Source organism: Anabas testudineus, chromosome 6, assembly GCF_900324465.2.
Source record: "Anabas testudineus chromosome 6, fAnaTes1.2, whole genome shotgun sequence".
Lineage (NCBI taxonomy): Eukaryota > Metazoa > Chordata > Actinopteri > Anabantiformes > Anabantidae > Anabas > Anabas testudineus.
The window spans coordinates 10,513,831-10,529,075 of NC_046615.1; the positions used below are offsets into that span (position 1 = coordinate 10,513,831).

The 15,245-nt window shown below is 42.0% G+C and overlaps 1 protein-coding gene across 1 annotated transcript in view; it reads left to right on the forward strand.

Annotated features, from left to right (window-relative positions):
- polr3b (polymerase (RNA) III (DNA directed) polypeptide B) overlaps nt 1-15,000 on the forward strand; it is a 19,232-nt gene extending 4,232 nt beyond the window's left edge. The window contains exons 10-28 of the mRNA XM_026365843.1: nt 477-599; nt 2,613-2,729; nt 2,812-2,946; nt 4,174-4,335; nt 4,728-4,928; nt 5,582-5,744; nt 6,941-7,094; nt 7,376-7,450; nt 7,575-7,673; nt 7,781-7,908; nt 9,009-9,218; nt 9,378-9,536; nt 9,979-10,096; nt 10,285-10,427; nt 12,392-12,495; nt 13,284-13,450; nt 13,780-13,893; nt 14,028-14,201; nt 14,621-15,000. Of these exons, the coding sequence (XP_026221628.1) occupies nt 477-599; nt 2,613-2,729; nt 2,812-2,946; nt 4,174-4,335; nt 4,728-4,928; nt 5,582-5,744; nt 6,941-7,094; nt 7,376-7,450; nt 7,575-7,673; nt 7,781-7,908; nt 9,009-9,218; nt 9,378-9,536; nt 9,979-10,096; nt 10,285-10,427; nt 12,392-12,495; nt 13,284-13,450; nt 13,780-13,893; nt 14,028-14,201; nt 14,621-14,750 (2,676 nt within the window). The 3' untranslated portion in view covers nt 14,751-15,000. The remainder of the gene's footprint in view (nt 1-476; nt 600-2,612; nt 2,730-2,811; nt 2,947-4,173; nt 4,336-4,727; nt 4,929-5,581; nt 5,745-6,940; nt 7,095-7,375; nt 7,451-7,574; nt 7,674-7,780; nt 7,909-9,008; nt 9,219-9,377; nt 9,537-9,978; nt 10,097-10,284; nt 10,428-12,391; nt 12,496-13,283; nt 13,451-13,779; nt 13,894-14,027; nt 14,202-14,620) is intronic.
- The last annotated feature ends 245 nt before the right edge of the window (nt 15,001-15,245 follow it).

A 15,245-nucleotide genomic window follows, 5' to 3' on the forward strand; every position in this document is an offset into this window, starting at 1 on the left:
CTCTGAGGACATATCTCTCCAAACGTGTCAACTTGTGAGCGTCAAGTGTTAGGAGCTGAAGTCATTATCCGCAGGACACGGTGTGCGTGCGCGCTCTGTTTGCCGTGCTCTCGTATATCCTGGGAGGCTTCTTCTTCTCCGTCTCTCCCCGTTTTTTGCAGGGGCTCCAGAAACGACCTCAGATCCACAGTGAGACACACGGATCAGTTCCCACAGCCTCACATTTCCATAAGCAAATGTCAGACAACCTTATGACTCGAAGTTCACCTCTCCCTCCCTGTACACACACGTCTCCTGGCTCTCCTCTTGTTCCAGCTGTGAAATGTCTTGTGTTTGTGTAGTTAAACTCACCAACGAGGTCTTATTTGGTTACACAATTTTTTTAACTTTAGACCAGTCCATGTATTTTCTCTCATTGTGTTTTCTGCTTACTCATATGTCAGAGCTTACACACTGTCTCCATGTCATCTGCACAGGGTATGGGTGTAGAGAGTGACCAGGAGATCGTGCAGATGATTGGTACAGAGGAGCACGTTATGGCCAGCTTTGCTCCGAGCCTGGAAGAGTGCCAGAAAGCACAGATCTTTACACAAACTCAGGTATCTCACATTTTTCACATCTCTGTGATACAGATGAAATCAACGTTTCAGTATTATAGCAATATTTTAACACATAAAAGTAAGTTTATTAATAACTGGGAGTACAACTCAGCCTCAGGTCGCAACTTTCGTTCTCTTTCAATGTAGATTTGAAAAATTTGATCCTTACAGTGCACATCAAAGGATGAAAGCAAAAGTGGTAATTGTAATAAATAGTGATGAGTATAATGAGTATAATGACTATACTGTGTCATAATGTGACTATAATGTGTACTTTGATGTTCAGTTATAACTATATTATTATCACTATAATTATTTTGACTGAGAATAAACAAATGAGGATTAAGATTCTGAAATCAGGATGGGATTCAAAAATAGATGGAGTTTGTGTCATTATCTGAAATGTAAATGAGCATTTTAGAAACTTGGCCTATATACATAATTAACATCAGGAGTCTGCGACATCATTTTTGAAAGGTATTATTATTTTTTTACTTTTTATTAGGGTTATGTGAGACAATGTTTTTCATCATCCAAATATTAAGCTGTTTCTGTAGGGAATTGTGAAAAAATGTCAGCGACAAATCAAAAGTCACTTGTAAAATAATCAAGCTCATGGTCAAGGCAGTAGCTGTTCTTCTGATGTGTAGTTTTAAATCACAGCTTGTTCAGTTTAATTAATTTAGACAACAGAAATTATAACTTACAGTAGGATTCAGCTGGAAGTCAGTAAACAACAATAAGCATGAATGTGAGCCCAATAAGTCGATCTGAAGAGCAGAGTGTTGTTGTTCAGATACAGAAACAAGCGGCTGCTGCTGTTGACAGAAGGCATTTGCTTTCTTCTCTGTGATCAGATGACTAAGGTTTTGTCTTACCAGCCAGTTAAGTAATGCTTTTCAGAGGTTCTTCAGGAGGCTGTGTGTTTTCTTTGACAGCTACACATGAATGCAATCAGCCAATTTGTTTTTCATAAAGATTATGTTGTTAGAGGAACCACTGATGCATTGATGAGGCCATATTTGCTTCCTAGCAACCGGCCGCCGCAGCTCTCATGTTCGTCTCTGTGCCAGCCTCCATGATGTCTTTTCACGGTATTCATCGGGTCATTGTGTTGTGCACAATGAGGCCTAAATCTATATAATTAAAGGCAGATAAGGCTTAAGAAACATTGTTATCAGTTTGTGATTAGTAATCGGTCTAAACCAAATTTGACTGTCACTTCTTTTCTATTTCTATATCAATAAACATCAAAATGTGACCATAACATATGGACACTCTCTGGACACTTTACCAGGTACAATCTAATGTATTTCAATACAAAACTCTCATTTTGAATTGAAACTGTCAGAAAGGTGGTAATTCTACTATATGTTTATTATTAAGGTCATAGTGGTATGTGGTGGTTATTTATCAATTACATATTAACACCTTTTTACACAGTTCTCTTTTATATATATATATATATATATATATATATATATATATATATATATATACACACACATACATATATATGCATCATAGAGGGCAGGATGGGTGGTCTTGCAGAAAGTCTTCAGCCTCATTAACCTTTGACCTTTTCTATAGAGCTTTAAAGGCGCTTTGACTCAGGTGTTTAGGGTTTGTGCACATGTTTGTGTGCGTCATGCCCTTTGTGATTCACTTGACCTCCTATAAGCCTCATACATTTAATGTTATTTGTGTTTTTCTCTATAAAATTCTGCACAATGATCATTTTAAAACAACACAAGTATCAGACAAACCTGCCTTTAAATGCCGTTATAAATTCTGTTATCTGATTATTAGACTTGCATATTTATGATGTATCCATTACTCTCAGTCCACTTATAATGATGTCTTTTCCCCATGTTAACATCTGGCACAAACTACTTGACTGCGACTTGAAATTTAGATTTGTCCGAATTTAAAGGAAACAGAAATGTTGTTTTGGTATTAATAGTCGTGTCTCCTGTTGACTGCTCCCTGACGTTTCTCTGCTCTGTGTCTCAGGCTCTGAGGTACCTTGGTAATAAAGTGCGGAGGCAGCGCATGTGGGGAGGCCCTAAGAAGACCAAGATGGAGGAGGCCAGAGAGCTGTTAGCCTCTCTTATCCTCACACATGTGCCTGTACGTAAACAGAATCATAGATTACGCTCCGTTATTCTCACTTAATTATATTTATTTCTGTATATAATTTTGTATTTTGCAGGTCAAAGAGTTTAACTTCAGGGCTAAGTGTATATACTTGGCTGTAATGGTGAGGAGAGTGATCCTGGCCCAGGGGGACAACAAGGTGGACGATAGAGATTACTATGGCAACAAACGTCTTGAGTTGGCCGGACAGGTATGCCTCTTTGCACCTGTCCAGGGGGTCTCATTTAGAGTCTGTACAATACTTGATGTAATCCCCTATTCAGTCGTCATATATTTCACGTTACAAGACAAAACAAATCAGGCTTAATAAGTTCAGTTTATTTGTTAACTTGTCCTCTGATCAACAGGAAACTGTAAACGAGCCTGGGATCAGTTCTGCAATTAAAGGCTCCCTGTTGGACCGGCTGTTTATTCATTTCATTTATGCATTGTTTACTTCCCTTTCTGTACTCGTAGAACCACTAGAAAACAAAATATTCAATGCTAATAATTCTTGAATAGGAACGTAATAAAAATGTTCACGGGCTTTAGAGTCAATGGATCACAGCGCTGGACCAGAGGACAGTGGCTGCTCCAGCCGCGATCTCTCACCTGCATCTTTGTTCCTGCCTCCTTCTTTTAATAAAACTCTCATTATTTTCCGCAGCTTTTTCTTCCCCCTCCCCGTTTGTTTTTGTAAACCCCCCTTCCTATTCCAGCCTGGCTTTGTCAGGAGAGAGATATGCGGTGGCACCAAAATCCTGAGGCTGTGGAAGCATAGGGATTTTTCAGCACCATGACAATAGAATTGCTGCCTTGACTGGAGCGATTGAGCTAATCCGCAGGCCCGGCTCTGATAATGTAATTACTGCTGTCTTAAGGCCTTTAATTCCCCCCACCCCAACGCGCTCTGTATAAGGAGCAGGAGATGGGAGGAGGGGGAGCACAGAGTCCTCTTTCAATAGGGGGCTTACACACTAACAACACCAGCAATCTCCTCACTCTCCAATTATGGCTCCCTGACATTCAACTAATTGGCCTGGCTGCATAACGGAAGCTTAATTTCTTTATTAATTTCAAGCAGCTCTGCCTGTTTGTGTTGATGCATGCTAATGTACAGGGTGGGTGGGGGTTGTGAAGAGAGGTTGCCTCCTGAAGGCCTGGCAGAGGAGGACAGGGACCTGGGACGGAGGCCAGGTCAGGCTTATCAGTGAGCCGGCACACCAGGTTATTAAATCTGACTGTAAACGCACCTCACTGCTGATTAGAGACATGAACAGATGCGGCATGCCAGGAGACCATGTAAAGAGACCATGACGACTCCATCACTAAAATGATTGTTGTTTTCTCTCTGTGTTCAGTTTAGAGACTTGAGTGGAAAAATATCATTTAAAAATGTTTTTGTGTAGTGACAGTGGTCTCTCTCTGTCTTTTCTAGCTGCTGTCTCTGCTGTTTGAAGATCTTTTCAAGAAGTTCAACTCTGAACTGAAGAAGATCGCTGACCAGATCATTCCCAAACAGAGAGCAGCTCAGTTTGATGTGGTCAAGCACATGCGGCAGGATCAGATCACTAATGGCATGGTCAATGCCATATCCACGGTGAGTGTGGGCATACAAGACGACATACATGAAGGATCTTTTACCCTGGAGGATCCAGGTTTACATCCACGTGCAAATAACGATGTGGCCTGCTGAAAAATCCTGGCACTGCCAGCTCTGCCTGATTTCTGTGTGTTGGGAGTAACATTTAATACCTTTGGCAGAAACTGCTCTTTCTGACTTTGTTGTAGGCATTTAATTAATTTAATATAGAGCAGCAGGTGTTAGTCATAGCAACAAAAGCTGCATGTTGGTAACAAGGGTTGAACAGTCCGTTGTAAAGTGATCATGCATACGATTTTAAGCCTATTTAACATATAAGGAAACATAATGATATATGAACATTAAACATATGTTCGACTTATTTTTCATGCTTTTATTTTTGTCCACAGGGCAACTGGTCTCTGAAGAGATTCAAGATGGACCGTCAAGGTGTCACCCAGGTCCTGTCACGTCTCTCTTTTATTTCAGCTCTTGGCATGATGACCAGGATCTCCTCCCAGTTTGAGAAGACCAGGAAGGTCAGCGGTCCGCGCTCCCTGCAGCCATCACAGTGGGGCATGTTGTGTCCATCTGACACTCCTGAGGGAGAGGTGAGTGAGCTGCCGCAGCCACACTTCACCTGCTCCAGGTGACCCTGTCACACTGTAAACTGTGCATATTGAATATTCACCTTTCCACTTCCAGTAATCATGGACCCTCTGGACATGCATGTACGGTATTTATGTACACAGAAATACAAATATAGTACATGTACAGCAAACTACAACTCTTTTCTGACAAATGCAGCATAGATATCTTTACTATTGTGTTATTTGACTAAATATTCTGAATTTAAAAATCTGCTTTTGCACATTTGCCTTCAGTTTTGGGTGGTTTTAATATGTAGTGTTTCATTTCAGTGAAGTAAACCTATAAAAAGATGTTTCACCTGTGTGAGTTACTGGAGCTCTTTGTTAAGTAACATCTTGTATAAGTCACTCAGTTAAAAGTTTGAAGGAATTTGCAGCACAGCTGTGATGTGCATATGAGAAATGGGTCATGTGACATTTTGTCATCTTCACAAGACACCTTAAAAGCAGGAAAAACGTTCTTGTCAGTGTTACAATTACACTAAGTATAGTTGTGGACTGATTTGATGTGATTTATCACAGAGAACTGTGGAAATGAACTTTATTCAGAATAAACGCATAAACTTTCAAACACACGTATGCATGTGATTAATGTCATTATTCCGGTTCTGTAGGCCTGTGGTCTGGTGAAGAACTTGGCTCTAATGACCCACATCACCACTGACATGGAGGACGGTCCAATCATCAAACTGGCTTTCAACCTCGGGGTTGAAGACGTCAACCTGCTGTGTGGAGAGGAGCTCTCCTACCCCAGTGTCTTCCTCGTCTTCCTCAACGGTAAAACTCCTCCGCATAAGTAGAGCCTAATGCATAAATAAATAAATAGCACAAATTAACACTAGATGCTTTTGCTTTAGATCACTTGAAAAGAAATTCTAATCCTTCCTGTTTTGAATGTATTACTTAAGAACATGAAGGGAAAATATTCCATTTAGTTTACAGAAGGCAGTTTTGCATTATGCAGTAAGGCTGATAAGTTATTAATTTCATGGCAGCAGTAGGTATTATTCTTGAGTCAGAACTTGGACCTTTAATTACTGTATATGTTTGTCTCGCCTCTGATAACTGTCAAATTATATTAGCTGCCATACCATTTAATTAGTTGGTAGCAGCAGGTGTCAAAGCCCTCAGAGTGTGTTCACTGCAAATGTGCGCTCACACAGAGGCAGAGCACAGTGTCTCCTCTGTTCTCCAGTCATTTGTCTGTCAGACTTGATATGAACAAAACGCTGCAGGCAGCTTGAGTTCTGCTTTCTCCAGTTGTGGAGGTTCAGAGTACACTACTGTACATGCATGCTGTTTTGGTCTTTCTTTCCTATTTAACATTTGTGGAAGTGAGTCTTTGAGAATTTCAAAGTAGACTCAGCACAGTGTTTAATACTTCCAGAGTAACTGTAACTGTATTCTGCAAGTTTTTGATATGTCATGGGTCCAACAGTGGTTTGACATTTGTTAATTGTTTTGATTGAGTCCATCTTCAAGCAAAATTGACAAATATTTCCAGGTTCCTGCTTCTCAAATGTCAAATTGCTTTTCTGTCTTGTATAATGATAAACAACGCTTTTGCATTTTACACTGTTTGTTGGACAAAACAAGTCATTTGAAGACGTCAGTTTGAGCTCTATTATAAAAGTATTCTGACATTTTGTGGAAATGACAGAGGTTAGTAATGTACATGTCATCAGTTGCAACTCAGTGTGAGACACAAACACCTGTCAAACAGAGGCAGGAAACATTTATCTGGCAATTATTAAAAAAAAAAAAAAAAGAAATGAAAATGTTTGTTCACTCTTAAAGACTGCTGGCTACAGATTATGACACAAAATCTTAAAAATTATTTAAATCAATAATGCCATTATTAGCTTCAGACACATCAGTCTCCTCATCTAACCAACAAGGCATCAGATTATTCCTGTAATCAAAGCTGATTCAGCTGTTTTGTAAAGATGTGTCACCCACTTGTCTGTCCACAGGAAATATTCTCGGCGTGATTCGAGATCACCATAAGTTGGTCAACACCTTCAGGCTGATGCGTAGGGCGGGTTTCATCAACGAGTTTGTCTCCATCTCCACAAACTTGACAGATAGATGTGTCTATATCTCATCGGATGGAGGCCGACTGTGCAGGTGGGAATATTTAGATATGTACACGTCAGAAATGATAACTAATGCAATATAAGGCTTAAATATAAATGTTGTTGATTTGCAGTAAGTAGGACAAACAACATATTTGCACATCATAAATTTCCATACTCAGGACATTCAGCGCGTTTCTTTTTTTCTGAATTGTTATAAACTGTGAGACTTTTCTAAAACATGTGGTGGTGTTGTAATAGTGAGATGGTAAAAATAACTAATTCATGTTGTGACAGTATTTCTCTCTGACCTGTTTTGTTGTTCCCCTTCAGGCCGTACATTATAGTGAAGAAGGGACAGCCAATGGTGAAAAGCAAACACATTGAAGATCTGTCACAGGGATACAGGTGAGGCAGGGAGTCAGACCTACTTTACTACTACTACTACTACGACTACTACTACTAGAACTAGAGCATTCATTTGTGAAGAATTGTGTGTATTTTAAAAAACAGGCTTTTTTTTAAACTCCAGGACATTTGAGGATTTTCTGCACGAGGGCCTGGTGGAGTATCTGGATGTCAATGAGGAGAATGACTGTCAGATCTCCCTTTATGAACACATGATCAACAAGTGAGTGGCACGTGATCCAACAGACATGAAAAAGTGTCCTGGTTTGTTTATGTCAGTCAACACACCGATTCACTGACTCTCTTTTTTATTTTTTTGTATTTCCATAGAGACACAACACACTTGGAGATTGAGCCCTTTACACTGCTCGGGGTGTGTGCTGGCCTTATTCCCTACCCCCATCACAACCAGTCACCCAGAAACACATACCAGTGTGCTATGGGCAAGCAGGCCATGGGTAAGACTCCGCTGAGCAGGTAGCTTCACTCAGCAATCAGGTCAATGAAGTGTGAAAGATCTCAAATCCCTTCTCAAACATCCTCTACACAGCTGCAGTGCTTTCTTCTGTGCACGCACATTCACCAACATAGACACTTACAGTAATTTAATCTAACACGAATCCTATTCTTAAGCCATCTAAATCTGCTGGTTCAGAGTTTAGACTTTTATTTGCACAAGTTAAAATCATACAAAAGAGCATTAGAATAACAAAAAGTATAGATACACGATGCCCGCTGGTTTGTCTACCCCAAAACTCTGCTCCTGCTCGACGTCTTGTCAGAATACATTTGTATGTGTGATTGAGTGTTTTTCTTATGTGTGTGTGTGTATGTGTGTCCGGGTGTGTGTATGCGCATGAACATCAAACATGGGGCGCTTGCGTAGGTTCTCCATTGTGCCGTGTGTGTGCGGAGGCCCTTTCCCTGCCAGTCACCCAGAGTGTCATTAGCAATTCATTGTGTCTGCTCTGGCTGTGCTCAGGGGGTCAGTGTGCTCAGCTGCGAAAGACCACAAAGTGTGCACCCGCAGCTCCTTGGTAACCAAAACTTCCCCAAATGGCCCTGCTAACATTCGTAAGAACCTCTGTCGCCCCCACCCCACTGCTTTACCTCCGTTCATCCCTTCCTCCCCTCCCCCCATCTTTACAAAAACACAGACTGGAACTATATTTGGCCCAATATCCTCTGCCTTGTCTGTTTTGTGTGGACAGCCCTATACATGTGCAAATCTGGTTGTGTGGCTCGGGCCTATTATCACAGGCTCTGTGCTTGTAGCCTGATTGTGAAGTAATAGCATCTGACAAATGTCAAGGCTTCCAGGGAGGCCAGGCTTTATGCCATAACTTGCCCCGTTCCTCTACTGCGCCACTCTGCAAACCAGGCCCAGCCCTGACCCCCCCAACATGAGGGTTAAACACTTGTAATATTTGACGGGTTGACACTCTGGAAAATTGATTATAATAATAGTTGTTAATATCGGTGAGTCACAGAAATATTTGTTTCAAATACTGTATAACTTAAATCCTATATATCTTCAACCCCTGTCTTCTCTCTCCAGGCACTATTGGCTACAACCAGAGGAACCGTATCGACACTCTGATGTATCTGCTGGCGTATCCTCAGAGGCCCATGGTCAAAACGAAAACCATCGAGCTGATCGACTTTGAGAAGCTGCCTGCTGGTCAAAATGCGACTGTGGCTGTGATGAGCTACAGCGGCTACGACATTGAGGACGCTCTGGTCCTCAACAAAGCTTCACTTGACAGAGGTGAGAGCTGTTTGTCTCAATGTGACACAATACAGTTTGTCACCAGTGTGATCTCAGCTTTCATTTGATTCATCTTGAGTTAAATTTACTTTTAAAGAGACGTGTACATGTCAGCCGCCAGTTGAGGGTTCAAGTAACTGTAATCATGTCTCTCTCAAGGATTTGGCCGTTGCCTCGTCTATAAAAACACAAAGTGCACACTACGCCGTTACACCAACCAGACCTTTGACAAAGTGATGGGGCCCATGCTGGATGCTGCCACAAGAAAGCCCATCTGGAGGCACAACATCCTGGATGCTGATGGCATCTGTTCCCCCGGTGAGTATCAGCTAGACTGGAGGACACCCATGCCTACCTGCTTAAATGTGGTTCACTAAATACATGAGATTCTTGTTTAACATAAACAACCGTGAGTGGGGATTTGATGGTCTGTGTTCCACTTCACGTTAATGTTGTTTTTCAGATGTACAAAGGGCAGAAAAATGATATCTTAGCTCAAGTTTTACTTGAAATACATGAACAGGTAGCACATCATGGCATAAGCTGAAACCCAGCTGCAAGAGTTGAATCTGAAAGAGCTAAAGAAAGAATAAGTTGTCAGCGTATATCTGCCCCCTGTCCTAGAACGTAAGCGTGTGGCTGTGTGTTGTTTCGATTTACAGGAAGTTGCAGAAATGAGGTGAAGCAGGCTTAAAGAGCACGTCACTTCCTGTTTGGGAGGTAACACTTTGTGATCTGCTGTATCTTGTGTGTGGCACAGGTGAGAGAGTGGAGAACAAGCAGGTGTTGGTGAACAAGTCCATGCCAACTGTCACACAGACACCACTGGAGGGCAGTACCCAGCCAGGTCAGCCCCAGTACAAAGACGTGCCCATCAGGTAAGTGCACATCAGCTCCCATCACCGTACCCACACACCCAACTTGTTCACTTGTGACCTCGGCCTGTGTCACCTCGCTGTGGGCACCACCTGTTCAGCTGCATGGATTTCAACACAGTACAAAATGTTGACTACTTGCAAGTCATGCTGCGAAAAATGTAGTTTTTTTCTTGTTTGTTTGTTTTTAGCTACAAGGGCTCAACAGACTCATACATTGAGAAGGTCATGATCTCATCCAATGCAGAGGATGCTTTCCTCATCAAGATCCTGCTGAGGCAGACCAGGAGACCGGAGATCGGAGACAAGTTCAGCAGTCGCCACGGACAGAAAGGTGCAGAGCTCAGCACAGTCACGTCGTCTCTACGAAACAGCGACTTTGTGTTTAGCTCAAACCTGACTGAGCACATTACAAAGAATTGCATTAACATTCAGCACTTCAAGAACAATTTTGAACCTGTTGTAAAAGATTGCGAATGATTGGATAAAAACAAATCCCTGCGTCTGAGCATTTGTTGAGTCAAGTCCCAGTAGCTGTTGCTCTGTCACTGCCCCCCTGTCCTCATCTTTCAAGAGCTCTTTTCAATTAATTGGCCCTTTGTCCTGTGCCAGACTATGCAAATTTATTACACCCCAGCAGTATTCTGCTGCTACTGGGGAAAAAAGTGTTTACAACCTTCATTGTTTTGCAGCACCTCCCCTATAGAGGGCTTGTATGATGTTTTAATCAAAAAGCTAACTGGCGCCATGCATAATTTACTCTCTTCATTAACGTGGTGGCCACTGGGCGGTCAGCTCGGGATGGGACAATGTCTTCTGTCTCAGATAGTGACGGAGAGAGAGAGGTCGCCGCAGGGTTAGCTGGAGGAAATCTGGACGGAAAGGCGCAGATGTGCTGCTGATGTTTGCCCAGTTTAAAATCGGAGTGCGCACACATTGAGTTGTTCACAGCTTCTTTACAGGACTTACAGAGAAGATTGTACGACCTGCAACTTTGCTCCTGTGGGGTTGTTGTTGTTGTTGTGTAGAAATAACCACATTTTCTTGCTTGACACGTATTTTAAATAGATTCCTAAACTGAATCCTAAATCAAGGTTTTATTATTTAATTAGAGGTGAATTTGGTTGCAGTGAATAAGCTCCCAGCTTCTCATGACTACTCTCATAAGTCCTGGTCAGCAGAGCAGAATAAGTTAATTATTTACCGGACACACACATACACACACACACACACACACACACACACAGCTGTGGAGCTTGTGGAGGTGGTGGAGGGGTTGTCAGTAGTAGGGGCCTATTGTGCGAACTGCCAGCATGGAGCTGTATGAGCTGTGATGGAGGGCTCTGGACCCTTGCTGTTGTCTTGCCTTTATTTGCTGATTTCATGCCTCTTTTATCATTCACTTTCACACAAAACAAACAACACCAAGGATGTCTGCTATGGGAACTAGTGTCTCTCCCTCTCTCTCTCTTACACTTCTCCACCATTTTCCACTTTCTCTTCTCCTCCCCTCTTTTATCTTTATCCTACGTTTACTCTGAATTTCAAACTTTTTCAGCAGCCTTTTCTTTCTTTTTATTTTCTCCTTTCAGCTTCTCTTCTGGCCCGCCCGTTCTCGCTTTTTCTCTTCTCTTTTCACTTCTTTCCTGCCGTTGGATGACTTTCCAGTAAATCGTTGCACTTGTTCCCAGTCAACATCCTGTTACAACATCCTGTAAGGCATCAGCAGTCTGCTGTGTGCTGCAGCACTGACTGCTCGGATAATAGTCAACTTCTCCTCTCCAGTTGATCCCCTTTACTTCCTCTGAGTTGAACTGAAAGTCGTGGATGTGTAATCCCGGTCTCTCTGTCAAACTAAGCACCTTTCTCCACTTCCTGCTCTCTTCTCTCCTCTTTTTTTTTTTCATTTGCAAATGGGCGTACAATTTGTTTACCCTGGCCAGCCAAGAGTGCTTTGGCCCCTCAGCAAACATTTGCACTCACACTTAAACTCCTGCCTACCAGGGTGCTTGTCCCCCCACATCATGTAAATCAAAAGAGGGTTCAGTCTGTCCACATGAGTATGGAAATATCATGATCCACCAGAGGTCCACATAAAGCGTCAGTACGCTCAGTGACGGTAGACGTTTTACTGGAAATTGGCTTTTTGCTTGAAATTTAAATGGGAGATGTTAATTGTTGATGTGTTTTGTATCCAATCGTTGCACTTTACCCGCTGCTCTTTTGTGTGTGTGTGTGTGTGTGTGTGTGTGTGTGTGTGTGTGTGTGTGTGTGTGTGTGTGTGTGTGTGTATTGCAGGTGTTTGTGGTCTCATCGTCCCACAGGAGGACATGCCATTCTGTGACACAGGCATCTGTCCAGATATTATCATGAACCCTCATGGATATCCCTCCAGAATGACGGTACGGTACGACTCATCTCAACTTTGGAGAAACATGTTTTGTTGGGCTGCAGCTAACATTCATTGTGATTGTCAGAAAATACAAACTGATATGTTTTGTCCAGCCAAACGTCCAAAACCCAAAAATAGTCACTATAGTGTCATACAAGACAAAAACACATGTAAAAACAAAACCTGTAAACCTGCTTATTTATTTATTTATTTAGTGAGCTCGGCCTCAATCACCTCACCTTCCACGTTGACCAGACAAAAACCTCATTCCCCTCTGACTTATCATTGGCTTCCAGAGCACACCTCCGCTGACGCCAATAAGTAGCAGTCATACCGTTCATAAACAGATGTTTGTTTCTGCTCAGGCATCTGGCAGCAAAACTGACTGCAGCAGTGTGTGGATATTTGATCAAACAAGCAGAGTACAGTGACATTTAGTTGGCCCCCTTTCTGTCTGCTTTTTGTTCCTCGCACTGTAAAAACGTGGATGGTCTTTACTGCTGAAGTTGTCAGCGCCTGTGCGTTTGCTAGTCGTGGTTGTCATGGAAAACGCTCAGAAATGTTTGGCTCGGGAGGATGTTTCTGTGGCCTGAGAGTGAAATGAGAGTAGGTGTTTCCTTTTATGTGATGGGGTCAGGGGTCCTCTGGGTGCGACCCCAGTGGAATTGTTGAAATCAGTCATCCTTAGACTGCTGGTCCCACCCCAAGAGGTTACATGTGTAATCTAATGTCACCCACACTATCAACATTCGATCATGAATGAACTGAGCTGTTGTTTTATTTCTGCGTATGTGTTAGGTGGGAAAGTTGATTGAACTGTTGGCTGGGAAGGCGGGAGTCCTGGATGGACGATTTCACTATGGCACAGCCTTCGGAGGCAGCAAGGTGAAGGATGTGTGTGAAGATCTCATCCGTTACGGATACAACTACCAGGGCAAAGATTACGTCACCTCTGGAATCACCGGGTAAATAAAAGAGCAAGTTTGATCCCATTAACACAGCTCACGAGAAAGGCACATTCAGACGCATTATTTGAACTAACAAAAGCCACAAAAGGTTTTTCTGTTATCATAAATGGGGAACAGCGATTCCACATAATTGTAAGATGATGATGTATAAAAAAAATAGTTTATTTTTAATTTTATTTAATTGTTATTATATTTTTATTTTTATTTTTATATAGATATAGATTTTATGTCACTGAACTGTAGCCTAATGCAAATATTCTGTACTGCAGTGTAGAAAAATGTATTGATGCATTTCCTCAATGTGAATGTTTGACTGTTTTCATCAGAGAACCACTGGAGGCTTACATCTACTTTGGACCTGTGTATTATCAGAAACTGAAGCACATGGTTCTTGACAAAATGCACGCCAGAGCACGAGGTCCCAGGGCTGTTCTCACCAGGTGAAATCAAGGATTTTGAGATTTTACCTTGATTTACAAAGACCAGTAGAAATAAACCTATGTTGTTATCAATAAATTCACACAGGGAGCGGTTTAACTTTATACCTGTTTCCCCAAATGTGTCCTGGCAACAGGCAGCCTACGGAGGGCCGCTCCAGAGACGGAGGCCTGCGTCTGGGCGAAATGGAGCGTGATTGTTTGATCGGCTACGGAGCGAGCATGTTGCTACTGGAGCGTCTCATGATCTCCAGTGATGCCTTTGAGGTGGATGTGTGTGGACAGTGCGGCCTGTTGGGATACTCTGGGTGGTAAGTGGAGCATCTTATCTGATGTGCATCATCTTCTAATGTATGAGGGTCCCATCCATCATACCCGTTACGATAAGTTATACATTATATACACTAGCATACCAAGAACGTCAGCGTTTTTGTGATCTACTCACATGTGTTAACGACCAAGACCAACAAACCTCCAGTCCTGTATGATTGTCTTTTTCTGAACAGGATTTTAATAGCAAGATCTGGTTGTTTTTATTGCAGGACAGCTCTGTAACTGGGCTCCCCCTGAGAATGTAGCATATTAATATGTTTGTAGTGTCATATTTGTTAAGTTTTCCCAGTGCTCCCAAGATCTAAAAATCTCTTCTTTTTTTTTTCTTGAATGATGAAGACACAGCCTGTTATGCTCTGATTTGTGCCTAGTTTGATTCTCTGTTTCTGTCTTCCAGGTGTCACTACTGTAAGTCGTCCTGCCACGTTTCCTCCCTGCGAATCCCGTACGCCTGCAAGCTGCTGTTCCAGGAGCTGCAGTCCATGAACATCATCCCCCGACTCAAACTGTCACGTTACAACGAGTGAACAGGGCAGGGACAGAAACACAGTGGAGTGGAGGTGTAGAGTCTGTGATATGATGTAGTCTGAAAATGATTTATAAAAGATGTTTTTCCGAATGAGCAGAAAGAAACGGGCTGAAGTGTTTTGTTCACAAATGTGTGAAGTTTTGATTTGTTTTTTGTTTTTTTTCCTGTTTCTCATTTTGTTTATACCTTCACTCCTTTAAGCCCTTTGTACGTGTACATAATAAACACAGAAACAATTCACAATCGAATGCTTTGTCTTGTACAGTTTGAATTTGAATACGCTATACCAGATCTTTACATTTGCTAAATGTTCTTCAGAGCCACAAGGTGTATTTTACATTGTTAAATGTGTTTTACGACTTTTCCAGCAGATGCAGATTTTCAGGTGGGGGATGTGAAACTTTTGCAGTTGTACCTTTCGTTATTTTACTCATGATACGTCCAGTAGTCAAATGTTAGGTTAGAAGTGAAACATCCAGGACGTCTGGTTGCA